At 32.6% G+C, this 23,036-nt stretch overlaps 1 protein-coding gene across 3 annotated transcripts in view; it reads left to right on the top strand.

Moving 5' to 3' along the window:
• Positions 1 to 22,751, top strand: part of LOC133172275 (protein-glutamine gamma-glutamyltransferase K-like) — a 57,211-nt gene extending 34,460 nt beyond the window's left edge. For 2 of the 3 annotated variants that reach the window (XM_061307131.1, XM_061307130.1), the window contains 12 exons: positions 6,637 to 6,819; positions 7,280 to 7,540; positions 12,389 to 12,507; positions 16,316 to 16,423; positions 16,728 to 16,905; positions 17,102 to 17,237; positions 18,438 to 18,541; positions 19,477 to 19,719; positions 21,267 to 21,545; positions 21,703 to 21,863; positions 21,988 to 22,124; positions 22,459 to 22,751. In XM_061307131.1, coding sequence (XP_061163115.1) covers positions 6,637 to 6,819; positions 7,280 to 7,540; positions 12,389 to 12,507; positions 16,316 to 16,423; positions 16,728 to 16,905; positions 17,102 to 17,237; positions 18,438 to 18,541; positions 19,477 to 19,719; positions 21,267 to 21,545; positions 21,703 to 21,863; positions 21,988 to 22,124; positions 22,459 to 22,615 — 2,066 coding nt within the window. In that variant the 3' untranslated portion in view covers positions 22,616 to 22,751. Of the gene's footprint in view, positions 1 to 1,306; positions 1,572 to 6,636; positions 6,820 to 7,279; positions 7,541 to 12,388; positions 12,508 to 16,315; positions 16,424 to 16,727; positions 16,906 to 17,101; positions 17,238 to 18,437; positions 18,542 to 19,476; positions 19,720 to 21,266; positions 21,546 to 21,702; positions 21,864 to 21,987; positions 22,125 to 22,458 lie in introns of those variants that run through there. The other variant, XM_061307132.1, reaches the window with a different exon arrangement.
• Positions 22,752 to 23,036: the final 285 nt, after the last annotated feature.

Below are 23,036 nucleotides of genomic sequence, written 5' to 3'. Positions count from 1 at the left end.
GCAAGTGTGCCTCTTTCGAAATTGTGAGTTTCATGGCCTCTGGTTTAAAACATGAATCCAATGTGGCGAAGTTGTTGCATGATACTCAGGTGACCTATAAGGACCGTGGGCCTCTTGTTTTTTCATGCAGCTGTTCAATCTTGTCCATCATCTGTGTTATACACGTAGCTTATCTTAAGCTTTAGATTGTTACTTATGCAACACAATCTGTAGTTTGGATTGTCTTCTGACACCGCTCTTATGTCCTCAGTTTGGCGCCTTTCTCATTCTTCTGGAGAAGATGTATTCCTCTTTGATCTCATTCTTACTGGAATATTTGTAGTTATTAAGCATCCTATGACGTGTCCGAATCACTGAAATGCATGGTGACAACAATTCATCATTAATATCAATGACAGCCTCCTTAGTTTACTCAGTACTTAGTCTAATGACAATATTATTGAACATGAATTGAAGACTAATTTGTTGCACATTTTAAGGAATAACCGGTTCTTTTCTGTTTCTCTCTTATTTAAAACAGCTGTTTTGTTGTGAGTTTCAGAGGTTAAAAACAAATATATACACGCATTTGCCTAATTTACTTTGTCTATAGTAAAAGAATTTTCTCATTACATGTATAAAGAATCTCAAAATATTCTAGGTCCTTTATACCTTCGGGGTGTCGAGCTTTCAGTTAAATATTCGACAGTACTTGTAAGAACACAAATGATGCACACCTACGCAATATGATAACACTATCTGATCTTCCTCTTCGTGGAATTCTAATCTAATTATGGTGAATAGGAAAATAGGAGACTTATTGTCAACGACTTTGTGTGTAACCAGTCGTCTTTGAGATTCAGGGCACCTGATAAGATATACTTTAATTATGAGCTCATTATGCTGCGTACAACCGAATTTGCTCTCTTTCTCTCTTTTTTTTCTTCTCTCTCTCATTGCCTTGTTTTAAATTCATAGGACATAAATTTTTCCGATCTAAATGTTACACAATCATCTGTAATTACTTTCTATATGTGTGATCGATATTTATCCGTGTCGTACAAATCATTTCAGATTTGTGGTTGTGACAGTGATGCTGAACATTAATATCTATGTCCCCGTTCTGTGTTTCCTACATCAAATGAAGGATGATTTCATCCATGTTTATCTCAAATTTGGTCCGGAACCAAATCATTCGTAATCTACTTTATGGTACTGCGAGGTATTTCCCTTGTGTTGCAATTTTCTTTCATTTGGAAACAAGGCCACGTCGAATTTTGTGTTCCAGATCTCTTACCCTTGGATGGAATTGGCGATTTTCATTTGTCTAAATTTTCTGTCCAATTGAATTAATTTCTCTGGTTCTGGGACAAACCTGTTTTACATGGAATAATCAATTGACAGTTGCACGTAACTTGTAGAGCGGCTTGTACTATATTTCATAACTTTGTCAATAATCACTTAATATAGCAAAGCGGACATAGCTTTTGAAATGGTTTTCCTAGGATTGTACTGAGTCAGACTGGACTATTAACAAAGGGATAAAATCATGCTTAAATGTCTGCAGAGGATTAGCAGTGTTCATAGACCAGGTAGGCAAAAGTATGAAGCCCAAGAAAAGATACAAATAGGTACATGTATATAAGAAGTTGAATTTTTCAAATTATGCTTTGTTTCATTTATTGAAAATTGTGATTTGCATTACTTTGACTTAAGCTGTCAATTTTTAAAATTGATTAATTAATTAATCTTATTATCGGTTACACATGCTCTTCTTCATTGTGTTCACGTGTTTTAAGTGATATTCCGCGTAGAATACCTTCTTTTTTAAGAGGAAAACTTCCCCACCGTATTTGAAAAAAAATACAGTTTTGGATCAATGTTGCCCTTTGCTGGTTACGGAGATTGTATAGTCCTTTGCACTTCTAATATATTGCAGAATCCACAATTGGTTTAGATATCCCAGAAGAAAAAATAACATTTCTTCGACCTGTTTATGGGACTTGCCCAAATATTCATAATAATACACGATAACTTTAAACAGGATTCGCAAATTCAATATTGTTAATTCGACATTTGAAATATTTAAGCATTGAATCATTATTTTTTGAAAGATCTAGTCTTCGTGTAACTGCAACGGTGTGGGCAAACAAATTGAGTAACGCGCGTTAGCGCATTATGAAAATTTGTTTGAACACACCGTTGTAGTTATGGGACTTTATCTTTCAAAAATTAATGATTTAATGCTTGTATTAATTTACATTTTTTAACTCCTTACCTTGACTGCAAATGTGATTCATATTTCAAAATTTCTGTATTATCCTTCGGTTAAGTTAATTAATGGAAGAGCAGTTGCAACAGCTTCTGTTCAATGTTAGCGTGAATTTTGATCTTCGCTTATGACGTTGCACTTTCACGGCGTTCAACGTTTGTGACGTCAAAATAAAACACACACTTTAACCATTTGACGCCCTGTCCGTGTTATGGTGTTTTGAATGCCGTGGCTTTCCTCGCACTTTATAGGCAAAATACAATGTCATGTTGAATGTAAATATATATGTATATTGTTACACAAATAGGGAAAAGTTAGGGAAAAACTGTTATTTATAATTTATTTAAGGATGAGGATTTACATTTGAAAATACATCAGTAAATTGATTAATTTATCGTTAAAAAATAGTACATTCCCAATACTCTGCATACTTTTAATGCAGTCACATTGGGCTTTCGGATTCTATTCTTTGCATTTTCAAATATTACTGCATCCCGGAGGACCGGACTGCTCTATACGTATAAGTTTAAGTATTGAGGTGGGAGAAGTTATTCAAAATTAAAGGTTATCTATACGTTAGAAAGATTATACATCAGAACGTTCTTTCCTTTTATAAATTACGAAATACACAATACATTTACTTCCATGAAGTGCATCTTTAAAAATATATATGTTTTTTTCATATGTAATATACAAAGTTACTTATCACTTTCTTAGAACATCAAATTTTACTTCTCGCATAAAAACACACGTTACAAAGTTTGTATTTTATATTCATTAAGTCAAATATAATTTTGATGATAGGTGATACATGTGTCTGATTCTAAATTATATTTTATGCGGCCAATAGTTACTTGAGGAAATGATAAAGTTTAAAACGGTATCGTTTTTGTTCGATTTTCATCCGGTTAGAAGCTTTCCGATAATCTTCTCGACTATAGTCTCGATCATTCAGACGTATGCCTTTATCACACAAATCGATGCAGTTTGATTATCAAGATTTTACTTCATTAAATTAATGGCAACATCAATGTTTTCTTGTGAATACTGAAACTTCTTTTCAGCATCCTTATAAAAGACTCAGTACCTAGTTCTCAGACGTCCAAAAAGCTGCCTTATCAGGAATCTGTAAAAGTACAATAAAGATATTGTAATCAATGGTGTCAGATTGTCCTTGGACACTCCTGGCGATCAAATACATGCATTTTTTTTAATGAAGCCTTCACATACTTGGCATATCAATGTGTCGATGGATGATTCCAACGGTTTTAACAATTATACTAAAATTTAAACAAAAGCAGAGAATTTTTTTTAAGAAGATGATCTTGCACAATATAACAGAATAAAAAAAATTAAATTAAAAGAACTTTGAATACAGTATTTGATGTTGAACTTTGAAATCAATGAAAAAAAAATTAAAAAAAAAAAAAAATTGCGTCTGACAGCTGTCATCTCCACCTGTAGTCTGACCGCTATTAATTTTAGTACTTGTGGTTATACTTTAAATATAATTAACACAAACACAAATACAACATTGATTTAAATCGAGTTTGGTCTTTGACAAGGGAACAATCACTTAACAGTCTCCCGCTACGTGTTCAAAATCATATAAATACTGGGAGATGTTTATGCCAATTTGTAGCATTTTACCGCACATGTATCTATGCAATGGATTTCCGTTAGGTTATGAATCGCCAATTCTCTTTTTTTTTTCTCAGGTAAATTAATAGCGGATTCACAATAAATGCATTTAGGATACGTCGATTTCAAAATTTCAAATCCATGGAAGATAACTCGCAGAATTATGGAGAGAATAATATGCCCTATACCATTTCTGCACTATCAAGCCCATAAAAATACATTTATATAGATGCATTACCGATGTTGTCATTATTTTGTTAATAATTTTTAAATTACACTATGCAAATGGCTCTAAGAACAAAAAAAAAGATAAGAATAACCACAATTTAACCATCACACATCTTAGATATACAAATGACAAGGCAAAAAATAAAAGATTCATTTAAACGATGCTTCCTTGTGCATGTACATATATAATATGTGATCACCGATAGATTTCCATCAAACAATTTCTCATCTTTTTCTACTCAGAAAATGGTTATTTTATTTCTGTGTTTTTATTCTTCTTCTGCTGAATGTTCATTATGGAAAATGTCGCCGATCTAAATGATGACCTATTGTTACTGAAATGCATCGGCGATAATAAAAATTATTTTCATGACAAAGATAAGCCTACCAATTATCCTTCAATTAGATAATCAATCAGCAAATGTTCATGTTCTCAGATTTCACTGAGAATCCTCTTCATAACTTCCTTTCACTATCACTTCACAAGGATCTGTTTTATCGTTGGTAAATGACCGGTTTTCTTTGATGGCTGGGTATATATGCCTCTAGTCAGTAGTTGACATACTTTTAAAACCGTGACATTTATTTCACCAGGGAAACTGAAAAAAAGAACTTGGTTAACAGAGCAATTATTATACATTTTCCTCTGCAAATAAAGCATTTACGCCTTCTCTGAAAATGATCTGATGTTTTCCTTGCGTGTTCTTATAATATTGTGTCTCACTATGATATTATCCAAGAGTTGCCACTAATTGGTTTCTCTGTTCCATAAGAGAATATTGTGTTCAGTGTTTACCGTGGCACGCAACGATGAACTCATAGTTGCTTTAATTTTTCTTTCATTTTCGTCGCACTCATTGTAACTTCCAGCTTATTCAGAAAACGTTTCAGAATATGAATGTCATAATTCCATGTAAGATTTCCTCACTCTGTGAAAGATTGTTACTTTAAAAATGAATTAAAAGGGTATCAAATGTTTTGATTATGGTATTTTATTGTTTGATAACGTGGATATTAAAATATAACAAGAGAGAAAAAATACTTAAACGCATAAATTTGCTGATGTCGAAAATAAATGCTAAATTTATTTCATTCTTTAGACCAATTTAACTCGATCATAAAACATCCCAGTTACCCATTCCACATTCCAGTTGTGAACCATTCAGTGGTCTGAAACAATAAAATTACATTCAATACTTCTAAGGAAAAGTGAGACTAAGGAAAAAAGTAATGACGTCATGTCGCACCAAATCTCACCAGAATCTTATCGAGTCACAGAAGCATAAAAAGGCCATTTTACAGTGTTTAGCATTTGATATCAGACATCAATTTGGAAAAGGGAGATGAAATACGATGCAATTATACATGCAATGTTGGAAAATGACATAGATCTTTTGCTGCATCTTGTTAGAAGGGAATATCGGCTTCGATTTCGATACAAAGAAGAAAGAAGCGATAAACCTTACCACAGAATGTTTTAAAACAGTATAGATTGCCTTTTGATAGGGAATACAAAGTGCTTTCTGTTCATTTAGAATTTTCTTTCTTCCTGAAGACTGGAATCACGAAATGAAAGGTTAACTCCAACAGAAAAATCGACAATTGATTTATAGCGATGTCAATTCCACGTAAATCAGTGATTTTATAACAATTACTTCATTTTGCTACCTGATTTCCTGTATTTAAAATTAACCATCAATTAGCGGCGGACATTATTAAGCATATGAAGAACAGACTAATTTTAGACTATACCGTAATTACAGACTTTCATATATATAATGTGTATTGTGTGCATGAAAAAATAAATACATGTACCTTTATTGCACTTCCATTGAAATTTGTTATTTTCAAGAAAAATTACATTCAGTACTTAACATTTCAAGTAACATTGAAATCTTAAAAAAAAAACAAAACTTAAGGTATAAAATTGAAATATATAATTATGCATTCTTCTATTTAGACCAAAAATAGTTTTAATAAAAAATATTTATTACAGTATAATTGTATTGATTTATTTTTATAACGAAGAATAATGTTGTGACATAATATGTTATCAGTATCTGAATAACAAAAAAATCCTTATAGTTCAGCAATATAAATTAGGTCACGGCTCAGATGTGTAGATAAAGAAAGGGCGCCAACCAATCAGACCTCAAATTTGCAATAATATGTTCTAGTTTGTCTCTCATGAGGAAAATGACATAAATGTAGTTCGTTTTATTTTGGCAAAAAAGGAATAAATTTCTTGAACAGATGGCATGATAAACTATCAAAAATAGTTGCAATTATAGAAAATTAAAATAAGTATTTAAATCCAGTTAAAAACGTTATACTTTATAAAAGTCATTTTATTGAATACAATTTGAAACTATTGTCTTTATTAATAGCTAATGACCCTATGATTGCCTACAAAATATCTTCGTTAAAAGCATGTTTGGCAATGGGAAATAAACTTAAACAGGTAAAACAAACTTTACTTTTTAATTTTTTTTTAAAAACGTATCTCTATATTCTAGAGATCCTTTTGAAGCCAAAATGCCTGGACCTTCAGCGTACTCTGAACCGGGAGGCACACCGGACAAGCTCTTACGAGATTCCCAACTTGATTTTGAGGAGAGGCCAGACATTTGACATGAGTATCCTCTTTGATAGGGTCTTCTCAGAGCAGGACGACACTATAACTCTACAGTTTGTCACAGGTCAGCTGCGTTTATAAATACATTTAATAAATGCATTGTGTGTTTGTTCCAATATTTGGGTAACCGAAGAGATTGTAACGTAGTTTTAAGATTGCTCGTAAAAGTTTGAATTTTTGCTTCACTTAAAACTCTTTTACTAGTTTACATTTTTAACAAGAGAGCTAGATCTGAATGGCAAAATAAACAACATACAGTCCTCTCCAAAGAAAGGATGTGTGGCTATTTCATATGGTTTTCATTTTGTCATTCAGTTTTATTATTTTTTATCGCTGCAAGTTTAAAGAGACGATACTCTTTTTATTTAATTTAGATATTTTTTTATTTGATTTTCCTACGCATAGCACAGGATTTCCAGCTTTTTATCACTTGGAAAAACGAAAGTTGATATGAATTGGTAGAATGAATGTTTCACTCTGTTAAGAAAGACAATATGGCTGTATGTACCTTTTTCTTCTACCAGGTCGAAAGCCAATACAAAGCAAAGGAACCGTAATATCCGTCCATAAGGTGCGGGAACTACAACCAGGAACCTGGGGATATCAGATTACTGGAATAGATGAAAAGAAAGTCAATATCAAAGTATGTACATCAGCCAGTTCCATAGTCGGCAAGTACCAGCTATTTGTTGACACCGTCCACCGCCCAAAAGATGGTACTCCACAAAAATGTCGTCACTGCCACCCAGATGATGTGTTCATCATATTCAATCCGTGGTGTGAAGGTAATGGTTCATTTCCATATAAAGCTATGGTATTTTAACCTTTTTCAAAATATATTCCATCTGATCATTCAGTGAACTTTTGGACTTGATTACTGTCCGTTATCTTCATATTTCAAGCTAATACCGTAGAACTTTTTTCCGAGATATTTTCGATAGAGCATGAATGTTAATACAATTATTGCACTAACTTCATGTTTTAAAGAAAAGATAATTTTTTTCACAATGTATTGTTTCAAATCTAGAAAAGAGTCTCCACCACTTACATACTTTTTCAAAAACTTGTTCTAGTATTTGTAGGAAGAAATTTGTAAATATATTCTTAAAATAAAAACAACTTTTGATAAAATTATTCATATTGCTTTTCAGTATTAAATTTCAAAGCAAAAAATATATTCTCATTAATGAAAATTTACTTTTAGACTAAAATGTCACCTATACAAATATCTGTACCTGAACAATAAAGAAATTTAACTTTCATAGTAGTTAAAAGCTCGACATTCTGTATAAAATCATAACATGAATAAGTTTGGTTTTTATAGTGGTCTATTTCTGCCCATTTAATTTATTATCCGTGGATTAGTATAATTATGTCAATATTCAATGTATTTGTTCAACAGTGCAAATAAAATGAAACAGATCTGGGTCAAATTTGTCCTTTTTCAAAGAATAATAATTATAACGTTATTTTGCGTGTTAAAATAATTATCATGCGCTTTAAGAACAATTTGATTGTTTACGTATTTATCTTGCATGCATGTCATTTTAAAATGTAGAAAATACGACAGCATATAATGGCAAAAATATACAGGACATTTGAATTGTGTTAACATGGAAGATAAAAATGCCAACTTGCAATTTAAGTTGACATGCCAAACAGTTGTATTACATGCAATATAACATTACATAAAATGTAATTATTTTTAAAGGAAAAGGTGTGCCCAGATGTGACATCCTTTTAGCAAAATGCACCTTAGTTGTGGTATCATATAACTTAATTACCTCAACATTAAATATAACATGCAACTAAAGCATGTTGATATGCAAATTGAATATTTTGACATACAACATACAACTTGATGCAGTTGACAGATAGTTTGGTGAACATCTAAAAACTAGTAGTTCTCTGATAGAGTTTCAATCATTTTATCATGTTGGAATATATTTTTTTTTGTAATTATCTTATCGTAATGTGTAAATACACATATAAAATGTCTTATAAAAAATTAATGCAAAAAGGAAAAAAAATCGATACAAGTATCATATGCATTACACGGTTATGGAATGCGAAGTCTGAATTCATGCATTTTCATACATTACGTTCTATTTTGCTCGAAAATGATATCGTTACTTTCAAAATATTTTTCAATTGAATTCAGTTTGAGTCAATAAAGTGATAAATGAATCCAGAAAATACGGAGATAACGAGCAGTATTCAAGTTCAAAGTCTATTAAAAGAATACAAATCGGGAATAAAAGATATAAGATATAATTAATAAGAATGTATTTACAAATTTCTTTCATACAAATACTAGAACAAGTATGTAAGTAGTCGAGACTCTTTTCTAGATTTGGATCAATGCATTTTGAAAAATTTAATCTTTTCTTTAAAACGTGAAGTTAGTGCAATAATTGTATTAATATTCATGCTCTATCGAAAATATCTCGGAAAAAAGTTCTACATTATAATGCTTGAAATATGAAGATAACGGACAGTAATCAAGCCCAAAAGTTCACTGAAACAATACAAATTTGAAGCAGAGCTAAAATGGACCTCTAAAAGCATCAGAGGTTGGATCAGGTGCCATGGAGGAGTGAGCATCTCCTGCCGACCGGTCAAACCCGCCGTGTGCTCCTTGTCATGACCGGTAAATAACGGAAATATCCTTCGACAATTCAGTGTGTAAATAAAGACTTATAAATTAGAATAAAAAACGTCAGTCAGCATATGACTTAATGATAGATTTTCTTTTTGCTGACAAGGTCATTGTATTAATTGACCATAGAACTTGCGAAATAATGACTTTAAACGAGACTGTTGATATTCTTGTTCCATCAACTTGTTGCTCAATAGCTTACCTCGTTTTAGAAACTGTTCATACGTAGAGCATGCTCTTGTGTATCGAATCAACTGAGGGAAGCTGACGATTGCGAAGCTAAAGTTATCACGTTTATTATAAAGTTTTGTTGTTAGATTACCATTAACGTCCTTTTTTAGTACAATATCCAAATATGAAACAGATGTGTCAAACTCTGTGGTATCTTTTATTTGAAGCTCACTGGGATATATCGTGTCGACATATGAATGGAAATAACTGTTAGGCATATATTCCATTTGTGTCCACGTTCAATTGCACACATCAGTCTCCCTCCTCTTCCCACGGCTGCTTACTAATGGCCAGCATATTCGATTTGAAACTCCACAGATCTTTTGAGAAAAATTCAAACATAGTTATGAAAAGTTATACAAAGAAACACTCTGAAGTGTAAAGAAACATAGAAACTAAAGAGTAAAGGAACACTCAAACTAAAGAGTGAAGGAAAACTCAAACTAAAGAGTAAAGAAACACTCATAGTGACTATGAGTACTGTAGAGTAAAGAAACACTCAAACTAGTTAGAGTAAAGAAACACTCACGCTGTAAAGAAAGGTACTATATAGAGAGTAAAGAAAAACTCAATACTACAGAGTACAGAAGCATTCAAAGTATAACGTAACATATACTATAGCGTAAAGAAAAACTATAGAGTAGAGAAACACTCATACTATAAAGAAACATTCACAATATAGAGTAAAGAAATACTCATACTATAGAATAAAGAAACATAACAATATAGAATAAAGAAAAAAAAAACTATAGAGTAAGGTAACACTCATACTATAGAGTAAAAAAAACTATAGAGTAAAGAAACACTCATACTATAGAGTAAAGAAAAACTATAGAGTAAAGAAACACTCATACTATAGAGTAAAGAGAAAAAAATTATAGAGTAGAGAAATACTCATACTATAGAATAAAGAAACATTCACACTATAGAATAAAGGAAAAAAACTATAGAGTAAGGTAACACTCACACTGTAGAGTAAAGAAAAAAACTTTAGAGTGAAGAAATACTTATGCTATAAAGTAAAGAAAAAATTTTGAATAAAGAAGCACTCACACTATAGAATAAAGAAAAACTATGGAGTGAAGAAACGTTCACACAATAGAGTAAAGAAAAAACTATAGAGTAAAGAAACGCTCACACTATAGAGTGAAGAAAAACCATAAAGAAAAGAAACACTCACTATAGAATAAAGAAATTACTGTAGAGTAAAGAAAAAAAAAAACTCATACTATAGAGTAAAGTAACACTCGCACTATAGAATAAAGAAACACTCTTAATGTAGAGGAAAGAAAAAAATATAGAGTAAAGAAACACTCACACTATAGAGTAAAGAAACACTCACAATATAGAGTAAAACTATAAAGAAAAGAAACACTCACTATAGAAGAAATTACTGTAGAGTAAAGAAAAAACTCATACTTTACAGTAAAGTAACACTCACACTATAGAGTAAAGAAAAAACTCATACTTTACAGTAAAGTAACACTCACACTACAGAGTAAAGAAAAAAACTCATACTTTACAGTAAAGTAACACTCACACTATAGAGTAAAGAAACACTCTTAATGTAGAGGAAAGAAAAAAATATAGAGTAAAGAAACACTCACACTAGAGAGTTAAGAAACTATAGATTAAAGAAACACTCATTCTGTAGAGAAAAGAAACACTCAAACTACAGAAACATCTAGTGATATCCAAAACTAATGTGCGCTTCCCACTTAACAAGATTTGATAATTATCTCAAGTTAAATTGATTAAATTACATTTTATCATAAAGCATTTCAATAATTTAACAGTTAAAATTTATTTCAAAAAATTGTATTTACAAGACCAAAGTTGCACTTTTAAGGGATCCTGATTATTACACAATTTAGTTTCTTCTGTTTTTTCAAATTCTGAAATTGTCAAATAACTTGATGTCGTTTGTTATACATAACTATCAAATCCTCAAAATTCACCAATTTAAGGTTTGCAACCTGTAGGCAATTCAGTAATTATTTCTAAATAGATTGCCCGGGGTGGTAATCGAAATGCAAACACGCTAACTGATATGTGGACAGTCTTTGGAATCCGTAGAGTACACGTGCTTTATTTGTTTTGTCTAAATGTTAAATGTATTAATTCTGATGTCGACTGGAATATTACCCAAAGTGATTGCTTTGGCAGACTTTTGTTCTTGAAGCCTATCTCTGTTTAACCACTGAGGAATAATTTATACTTCAGTTTGCAACAGACTTAATCTATCCCTATCATAACAGTGACTTTATGCCCTGGTTTTTGTAAGAAAGTGCCTACGTGATTTTTTCCATGTCAGATTATTTTCGTTTTTAATGGACTCACTTTATTGATAAATATTTACTTGTATTAGAGACACATAACATTGTTTCTGAAAGTGTATGTGGGGAGGGGAAGGGGGGTCAAACAGAAAAATAATTGATAACTCACCTGAAAATACCTGAAAAATGATTGATAATTTACATGTACCTGTAAAAAAATGCCAAAATGGGAAAATTGTCCAAACTCAAAAATCCTGTTTCTAAAAAGGGGAGTTGGGGGTAGGTTCCAGCTATTCCGACAAAAAATTTGAAAGCATTAGCACTGGAAGAGTTGACATTACTACAAAAAGGGAGGGGGTAACCAGCCTTTCAATGAATATTTCATACCCCCTCCTCTTGATACTACGAGCATGTGTTTTATGTTTCAACAAATCTTTCTTAATAAACGTTAAATCTCGGTTTTTCAGCGGACTCGGTCTATTTGGAAGAAGAGACTCACAGAGAAGAATATGTCCTGAATGAGACGGGGCGAATCTGGATGGGAACCGTCGGCAAATTCTGTGTTCGGCCTTGGAATTTTGCTCAGGTCAACAAATACACATTTATCATTACTTTTTTTCCTTTTATTAGTCCCCTACCGGTGAAACCGGAGGGGACTATAGGTTTCCTCTGAGTCTGTCCGTCTGTCTGTCTGTCTGTCTGTCTGTCCCTCTGTCTGTCTGTCTCTCAGTCTGTCCCACTTGGTTTTCCGCACTTTTTTCCTAAACGCTTGCAGATATTGAGCTGATTTTTGGTATGTGAGTGTATCTTGATGAGTTACAGATCAAGTTTGCATTTTGTTCCGCTTCATTGATTTTTGACGGAATTACGGCCTTTTCAATTTTTACGGGTTTTCTGCAATTTTCTTCTAAACGCTTGTAGATATTGAGCTGATTTTTGGTATGTGACTTTACCTGGATTAGTTATAGATCAAGTTTGCATTTCGTCCCGCTTCATTAATTTTTGACGGAATTATGGCATTTTCAATTCTTAACGGGAACCAGATTACACTTGCCGGTAGGGGACTAGTATTGCTAATGCAATACTCTCAGAATGCTTGTTTATTTTTTTCCTATTTAGAAGAAAAAAAAATGAAATAAATATTATGTCTTACATTTAATTTATAAATTATACATGTATTTACGTACAACAAATTCTTTTGAATTCATCCAGAAGAGTAAATAACTTCGTCATTGCACCAGTTTTTTTAATCATCTGTAGATTTATTATCCCCACCGGACTTGATCTTGCTTACTGTATTTTTGTGTATAAGATATGTTGATTATTTATATTTTTAACGCCGAGTCGGCAGTATTACAGCCATATTGAAAATGTAAATAAGATTTACATTTATATAGCGCAATACATGTATGTTTCTTTTAATTCATATGTAAAATGCAGTAAAAAATATCTGTTGGAATATTTTTGCATATTACTTAAATAGGTGTAGTGCAATTAGAACAATAACATCGTCATTTTTAGTATTTTCATTGACAATAAATGCCCTCTTCCCAAAACCTGCTCACCCTTACTTATTCTCGTAAAAACACAGATGTATAAGATTAACATATTTAAAAAAAATGTTTGTTCATACAAGGGTTAACGATATAACATTCCAGAAAAAATACATTATCTGCTTAATACCCGTATAAACAGAGTTACTTTATTATTAAGTATACATTTATTTATATCTGTCTTTAATTTTTCATGTAAAGTGCGGTAAACGTATGTAAAAAAAAAAATGTGGTATTGATGGAGATATCAAACAGTATTCGAGCTCATAGTTCATTTAAACAATACAAATTGGGAGCAAACACGAATTTCCAAAAACATCAGAGGCGGGTTCAGGTGCCATGGAGGCTGTTGATATCCATGTTTCATCAATTTGTAATAGCTTGCCTCGTTTTAAAATTGATCGAACGTAGAGCTTGCTCTTGCGTATCGAATCAACTGCGGGACATAAGCCCCATATGCAAGTGATAAGGGTATATTGCTACACAAGTAAGGGAAGTTGACGATAGAAAAGTTGAAGTCATCACGTTTATCCTAAGTTTGTTGTTAGGTTAACATTAACGACTTTTTCTATTAAAATATCCAAATGTGAAGCAGATGTGTCACTCTGTGGTGTCTTCTAAATGTTATCTTGATGGAATAGCCGTAAAGCAGTTGACCTTCGACACTTTTTAAAAATCTTCATACTAAAGGCTTTAAAGATCAGACCTTTACAGTTTAGAAGTAAATTGTGTTTATTACTTCAGATAAACAGCAACCAAATAATGAGAAAATATTCAGTGGATGTAAACATCATGCTGCATCAAGTTTCTTTCATGATCAGTTCAAATTTAAAAGATACGGAAAAGCTATGTGATGAAATATAATTGTATATTGGTTCTAGCAGATTGTTTGATTTGGGCACCGAGCAGCACTTACATAGGGAACACTTTACCTGGAGTTTATCAGTCTGTTTGTCTGTCCGTCTGTCTATTTTACCATACATCCCTTTGAACTCGAAATAAAAGACACCACAGAGTTTGCCACATCTGTTTTATACAAGGATGTTTTAATCACCTACAGACGTTAATAGACAACTAACAACTTAATTTTACGTCAGAAAGTGAATTCTGCTGCTCCAGTGTCAACTTTCCCTATTATGTAGTAATGTTCTACTATCATCTTTATATGATCTTTAAGACTCCCAACTGATTCGGTACGCAAGAACAAGTTCTGAGTACAATCATTTTTCAAACCGAAGTAGACTACTGACGGCTGAGTTGATGATATACCCCGGTAGGGTTTTCAAGTCATCATTTTGCAAAATCTATGGTCATTATAAAACCTTGTTTGGAAATACAACCTATCGTTGGGTTGTATTATGATTGACCTTATTTTTAGGCCGTTGATTTTATACTAATTTGACTGTAGATTACTCCGTTTATCTGACCAATACAGAGGACCTACGGCTGGTATGACCCGTCGACAGGAGATGCTTACTCCTTCTCGGCATTTAATCGATATCTCTCCTATGGTGTATCTCGGGTCCGTGTTTATTCGTATTTTTTTCTGGATATATGAGATTGATCACTGTTCGTTATCTTTACCATTTTATTTGAATCATAAGAATGTACATGTATTTGATATCAGGAATATATGTGGCTTTCACAAGACTCTCAAAAGAAATACTAGGGGTTATTGAACCCAAGAATGTGTGTTATCACACTATCTCTTTTTTTACATTGTAGGGTACTGACAACAAGAATTTGACCTTTGAGCCACTTGGGAAAGAATACTTTGTATGATTTGAACCATAACATATGATTCTTTTTATCTCTAAATATCTATAATGTATTCTAAATGATTGGCGAGGGGTGAAAGACCTTCCTTAAAGCATCAGAATCACTGACCTTGACATCTTTGACCCGATTAAAATGTATTTTAATAACATTTAAATCAAAAGAATCATGATGTATCATGTGTTTGAAGTCAGGCATGTGTAAGATCTTTTGACAAGACCTTTGAGAAAATTCCTTTGCTGTTTATTCTCTCCGATTTAAGCAGTATAAAATTTGTTTAAAATCAACGATATTCACTTGGTCTACTTTAGTTTTATTGTATCTTACAGTTTAATATTACAGTGAACATATGTTTTCTTTTGATACACTTTAGTTTTACAATTTTTTTTGTTTTGTTTTGCTCAACAGGAAGATTGCTTCGGTTTTAATGAGACAAAATGGGAGTTTTTTTTCTAGCTAAACTAAGACAGTTACACATAAATTACCTTTGATTTTGTTATGCTGATGATCCCTATCCTTCATTTTCATGATTATGGTCGCCTGCGTGGCGCAGTGCTTAGAGCGTCTGCTCTAGAGTCGCGAAGTAAGGAGTTGATCCTTACGTCGCGGGTTCGAATCCCACTGTGGGACGTGGAGACCGGTCCTTCGGATGAGACCGTATAAACCGAGGTCCCGTGTCGCAGTGGGTGCTGGCACGAAAAAGATCCCTCACTGCTCAATGGCCGTAAGTGCCGAGTATAGGACAAAATTTGCAGCTTTCCACCGGCAAGTGGTGGCGTCTCCATATGAGTGAAAAATTCTCGAGAGGGACGTTAAACAAAATGCAATCAATCAATCATGATTATGTGTTGTAAAGAACATTTGCAATTGACTTTGTAGAGATTGCTATGTCTTTTTCTTTCTCAGGCGCATGCATTCTTTTGAGTAAAAAAAAAATACAGACTCACAATCGTAAACAATTTTAAATTGATATCATTAGTGCTGCCATATCTATGATATTCAACATTGTGAAGGTATGATGATACATAATAAATTGATGAATAAAAATTACGCTTGTAATTTTAGTTTGATGATGTTTGTTTGATGGCTGCTCTATCGATGATGGAAAAATCTGAACTCGGCGATCCTGCCAGAGGAAATCCACTTTTGGTAGTCAAAGCTCTCAGTCGAGTGGTAAGTTTAATACATTCCTAACAATATTAGATATCGAACTATGCCACCCCCTAAGGTATATTACAAAGAAAATATCATAAAATAATGCAAAAGAACAGAAAGCTGTATAAACAATCCACGCCAAGTTGGTGGTCACAAACACAAGAGGGAAATCCTTTTGATGACAAAGAGTTAAAAAAAAATCATCAGTATTAATTACGCAAACTCAATCACAACTGGTTTTTTTTTTATTTCAACACATTTTAGTTCCTACACACTAAGATAATGCTATTATAGTATGATATTGCCTTGTGATCCAAACTAGATTAACAATAATGAGAGAGATGGCGGGGTATTGGTCGGAAACTGGTCCGGGAAATACGAGGATGGCGTAGCCCCCTACGCATGGAATGGAAGTGCTTCAATCTTAGAAGAATTTTTGAAAAAGAGGAAAGGGGTTAAGTTTGGACAATGCTGGACGTTTTCTGCCATAGCAACAACAGGTATTTCAAATGCTAAGCATTAATGTTTGCTCTTAAAAAAGAGAATATGACGCTTTATTCAGTATTTGGGTGTGGTATTTGAGAGGGCCTGGTTCAATTATTTTTATTTTAAAAGAAATCACTCGGGATGTTCTGTTTATCCATTATAGTGTCACATTTCCTTGTTTGCATTGATTAGCCTTGTATTTTGTTACAGTATTTAGAGCTCTTGGGATACCGACAAGATGTGTCACTAATTTCCGGTCTGCACACGATAGTGATTACAGTATACAAATCGACAACTTCTGGACGCCGGAAGGGAGGCCTAGAAAAATGATGGATGATACTATCTGGTTAATTATTGCTTTTAAACTGACATAATTATAATCTCTTTTGATTTATGTTGTTAAGTCCAACAATGTGAAGTCTATTAAAACATAACCTAGAAGATATGTTAAACAATAAATATTATTTAAATCAAGATATTTTTACTGAAAATGGTTTAAGCACTGCGCAATTTTAAAAAAGAATCCAATATTTTGAAATGTATATCGTTCTGATAATTCGTTTATAAGTTCGATATCATCGTGAAATAAAAAGTTAATGGCAAGTACAGTACTAGTATATATCAAATTTATTTATTTTTTGTTCTTTGTCCTTTTTAACCTTCCATTTTTCAAAATGAAATATCAAACAAATATCCTTTTCTCTAAGGATATTGTTTTTATGACGTCATAATTATTTGTTTATTAATTAAAAAGCAATGGAGCAGAGTACATTTTTCAAGTGCGTTCCAAAATATGTTCATAAAAACATAATTTCGTTATGTTTTCAACATTTTTCTATCATGTTTTAACAATAAAGCAGAGTTATTTTAGAACATTATAGTTGCCACGTGAGAGAATTAAAGGTTAAGTGTGCTTCATAAGTAAATACCATTTCGATTATCAATAGATAATCATTTTGAAGTTCACAGTTATGATATAAAATCACATAATTCATAAATACCTTTGATTTAAAAACATTTCTTAACATCTATTTTGCTATTGGCATACTTGAGCTAACTTTCCCGATCTAGACGTAATTTGTGATACAGTATACCTCCGGACATGGATTTGTGCTTTTAGTTGCCTTGATCTTCGGTACTTGTGAATTTTTTAATATTTAATATGTTAGATACATAAGGGATAGGGATTTCCATGATTTATATGTATGAACCATTCATAGGGATTTCCATGTTTGATTTGTATAATACATTCATAGGGATTTCCATGTTTAATATGTTTATTATAATCTTAGGTATTTCCATGTTTGATATGTTTAATACATTCTAATAGGGATTTCCATGTTTAATTTGTTAAAAACATTCTTAGGGATTTCCATGTTCAATTTGTTAAATACATTCTTAGGGATTTCCATGTTTTATATGTTTAATACATTCTTAGAGATTTCCATGATTGATATGTTTAATACATTCATAGGGATTTCCATGTTTGAGATGTTTAATTCATTTTTAGGGATTTCCATGTTTGATATGTTTAATACATTCTTAGGGATTTCCATGTTTGGAATGAGAGCTGGTTTCGGCGGCCAGACCTTCCAGATGGATACGATGGTTGGCAAGCGTTTGATTCAACACCACAGGAGTGTTACGAAGGTATTGTTTCATGTGAACGGTTATTCTTTTTTTCGGGGGGGGGGGGGGGGGGCTCACCATGTCAGAGTAAAACACAGGACATCTGTTGGTAACAATTGTTTTATTTGTACTTAAGGATTTATCACTAAATGTACATTTGTGAAAAAAAACTTCTTTATATGATAGCAAAGGTTGCATGTTTGAAGCAAGTGCATGCTTCCACCGTTTCTTTTTGGTGTCTTAGTGAGTCTGAGCTCATTTAATGACAAAAGCAATCATTTAGACATTTAAGTTTCCACCAAAACAACTCTCGTGTGTCTGTCCATCGGACCGCCGGATGAGTGAATTATCTCGGCAGGTTTTTTTTTTCTTTATGGCGGCAATCAATCGTTCTTTTGTGTCTCTTCTTTTCCTTAGTAAATCTATCAAAATTGGATTGTGTAAACCATTCAAATCCAAGACTGACAGATAAGAGTGGCTTATCAAATTATTTCTGAAACTTTAACTAAACATGTCTTCTTTTTACGGGATTATGACAGTTAATTCCGTTCCTAGATTCCGGATTATTTGTCAATAATTCATTGCATTCCAGCAAGTATTCTAAATAAATTCTCAAGTAACAAACATTGTATTGATTTAAATGTACACAGATTATCTCGTTGCTTTACATTATAACAATATAAATACACTTAACATTAGTCGCTCTGGGAAAGGAATCCTATGAAATATCCCTTGAATTAGACTCTGAACCCACTTCTTAATAAATAAATATCACAAACGATGCTCCTTTTTTAAAATCAATAAATTTTACAGTAATTGATTTTTTTTATTTGCAAGATTCAGTTTTGATGAGAAGATGAAAAAAATTAACTGTCGAAAAAGGATTTTTTTATATAAGTTAAGTTTACTATTCTTGTTTGTGATAGTCGTATATTATTTTACTTATAACTTGTAAGGTGTGTTCACTTGTGGGCCCTGTTCCGTTCGGGCAATACATAATGGAGAATTGTATCTGGGTTTCGACACCAACTTCTTGTTTGCGGAGGTGAATGGGGACCGCGTGTATTGGACTGTAGACGCCGACGGTAATATGGAACCCGTGTATAAAGACTGTGACGTAGTTGGAAAGTTCATGAGTACCAAAGCAGTCAATACCATATCTCGAGATGACGTCACATCCAAATATAAACATGATGCAGGTAACATTTTGATTTAGTAGATCAAGTTGATTAAATTTTACGGATAATCCATTGACTGGTACTAAGAAGCGACTTATTTTCTTTTTCAGAACAAATCATGAATAATTCAAATCAAAAAACTTTGTCTAAACAACAAATTTGTACTATTTTTTGAATTGAAAGGTTGATGAACATCATGATAAACATTATGATAAACGGAAGCTCTTTAGAAGGATTACAGTATTTACAAGGATTACAATATATGCTTTTAAAATTAATTTTAAGCATTGAAATTTGCAGATTTCACATATTTTTTTTTTTTTATTTTCTGTATGAATCTATAGAATCTATAACCTTTAGGAATACTCCTTAAAAATATTCTTCTTTTTTTTTACATTTTAAAATGCCCCCTTTGTGTATTTTTAAATAATGTATAATATAGTAATACTGATACAATTTGAGCAAAAATCTATTGTAGTATTTTTATCGATGATTTATGGCATATTGTTTTTGATCTGTTCGTCCGTCAGTCTGTCTGTTAAACTGTTTGTCCGCAAAAAGTTTTACTTTGCCAAAAACCTTCGAATGGTTGGTGCTAGTGCTTTCATATTTCACATGTGTATATTTCTTGTGACAAGACCTTTCTTTGGGTACCAACATATTTGACGTTGGAGATTGACCTCCTTTTGCAGAATTTAACCAAAAATAAACCTTGACATTACTTTTATCGGTTACCTTGACTTTTGAGCTTGACCTACACTTGAAAAAAAACTTAACCTTGTCTTTAACTTTTGAACGCTTGGTGATAGCTTTATAATTAGGGCTTTCATATTTCACTATGTATTCCTGGTGATAAGTGACCTTTCCTTTGGTACCAAGATACATGTATTTTTCTTCATGACCTTGATCTTGGAGTATGACCTATTTTTGAAAAACTTTAAACTTGGTCATATTTTCTGAATGGTTGGTGTTAGGAATTTTCCATATTTCAGATGTGTATTCCTAGTAACAAAACCTTTCTTTTGGTATCAACATTTTTGAACTCTTGACGTTTGACCTACTTTTGAAAAAAAAAAATTACCTTGGTCTTGAGCTGCCATACAGGTGCATTAGTGTTTCACATGCACATCTTATTATAATTTGCTTCGAAGTACAAAAAATAGCATGTCTCTATACAATCCTATTATAAATAAACCTGTATTTTGTTTGTTTGTGTGTATGTTGTTTAGCGTCCCTCTCGAGAATTTTTCACTCATATGGAGACGCCCCTGTATTTTGAGATGGCCCTTAAATATAGCCAGACTATAGATTTTCCCGAAACTTAGCATGTACACTGAAGTCAATATTTAGATTACATGTATATGTAGTATAAAACTGAAGAGTTAATCTTTAGTAGTTTTGCACAATAAAACCCAGTCGTTTATTTATTTAAACCGAAAGCCCAAAACATTCAGATTTTTTTCTGAATAAAACATTCAAATGGATAAAGACTAGTCACATGTAGTAGAGTCAAACAGTCGGGCGGACAAAGAATAAATCATGCATTTATCATTTTTATTCTTGTACAGATTCCATAGAGAAAGCAGACGTCATTTTGAAAGCCAACCGATTCTGTGGCCGCACAGACGTTCAAATCAGGAAACCCTCAGCCACAGATGTGAAGTTCAGTCTTAATGGCGACGTCCAAAAATCCGGAGACATCGACGTAGAACTTAAAATGCTGAACACCAGCGAGGAACCGAGGATCGTGGAAGTCTATATGATTATCGTTGGTACTAAATACACCGCTGTGCCTCTCTCTGACCTTAAAGATTCTAGTTCTACCAATGTACTGGAACCAAATAAAGGTGTGTTTTACCCATATAAATCATTGTAGAGATCTGCTAGGGGAATACATCTACAAAGCGAGTTGTTTCTTACAGTGAAAGAGTGCGAAGCTTACACTAAAATTTATAGAGAACTTTTATATTCTGTGTATATAAAATACCTCTTTTATCGTTTCAGACTCTGTATCGTCCATTAGTCTAAAGGCAACAGAATATTTTAATTCTATCGACGCAGATAGCCATATTTCTGTTTATGTCATGGCATCAGTCAAAGAAACTCAACAAGTATACATCAAACGGGAAATATTTCGAGTGGAACAGCCAAATCTAGAGCTTAAAGTAGGTAACAAAATGACCGTCAGTTTAGAAAGTATACATTGTCGTGTTGAATTAATGGAAAATTACATCTTATGTCAATATATACTCATACAATGTAATAATCGCTTTTGATCTGTGTTGTCAGACAGAGGGAAGCGCAGTTGTTGGTAAACCATTTGATGTGATTGTTAAGCTTGTCAATCCATTGTCTATTCCTCTAACTGGTGGGTCGATTTGTATGGAAGGACCCGGAATGGTAAAACCATCATCCGTCAAAATTAAGTAAGTTTTCTCCGTTTTTTTCCTGGCAATTTTGTATTGCCCACGCGAAATATCGTTATTTCTATGTTGGTAATAGTAAAAGGATCCCCAGGGAACACTTCAAAAGGTTATTATAATGATATCGTGCTTTTCATAACGGATATACACCGTAGAAGGACACGTAGGATTGAAAATTCCTCAACTACCATTATAAGGTTTCGCACAATAAATAAAACTTGCAGCTTTCTCTTTCCTATGGGGCTTTAGTTTGAATTATGTGGAATTATTTTGGTAAAAATAAAATGTGAATGATCATGCTCAAGATATAAAAGAAATTGACGTGTGTTAATTACAGAAAATCTATTGGTCCTAATGAGGAAATTCGGGAGACGATACAGGTGAAACCCCGAAGGGCCGGAAGAAGGGAGATAATCGCTAGTTTTCAGTGTAAACAGCTGTGTAATGTGACGGGTGTTGTGGAGGTGGACATTGTTAATGAGAGTAAAAACTAATCAATAACGATTTAACCAATATACAATAGGTCTAATCGATAACGATTTAACCAATATACGAAAGGAGCAAAACACTACATTCACTATGTTACTCAAGTGCTTTTTGTATTATTTTTATTAAACAAAAACAAATACATTATGTCTACATTTTCCTTATGCAAATGATCTAAGTGTTTCGTACTATATATCATAATATTCCAAAATTGAGTACAGAGAAATATGTATTTTTTAATTCTATTTAACTCCTTTTCCGAGTTGAAATAGATAACATTTCAAGTACTTTTCAAGAACGAAGTGAATGTTTAATTTTTGCGTTGTGGTACAGCGGATAGTCTCCGGATCAAGGTTTTTCTTCAAGTGCATGTATACATGTACATGTAACATGTAAATATGAAATCCCTGATAACTCTTATATACATAT

This window comes from Saccostrea echinata, unplaced genomic scaffold, assembly GCF_033153115.1.
Source record: "Saccostrea echinata isolate AGI-Se365-2 ecotype Australia unplaced genomic scaffold, CSIRO_AGI_Sech_v1 ptg000054l, whole genome shotgun sequence".
In the NCBI taxonomy this organism is placed as follows: Eukaryota; Metazoa; Mollusca; class Bivalvia; order Ostreida; family Ostreidae; genus Saccostrea; species Saccostrea echinata.
Note: the sequence above shows the minus strand (reverse complement) of the source record. Positions and strands in the feature narration are given on the sequence as shown.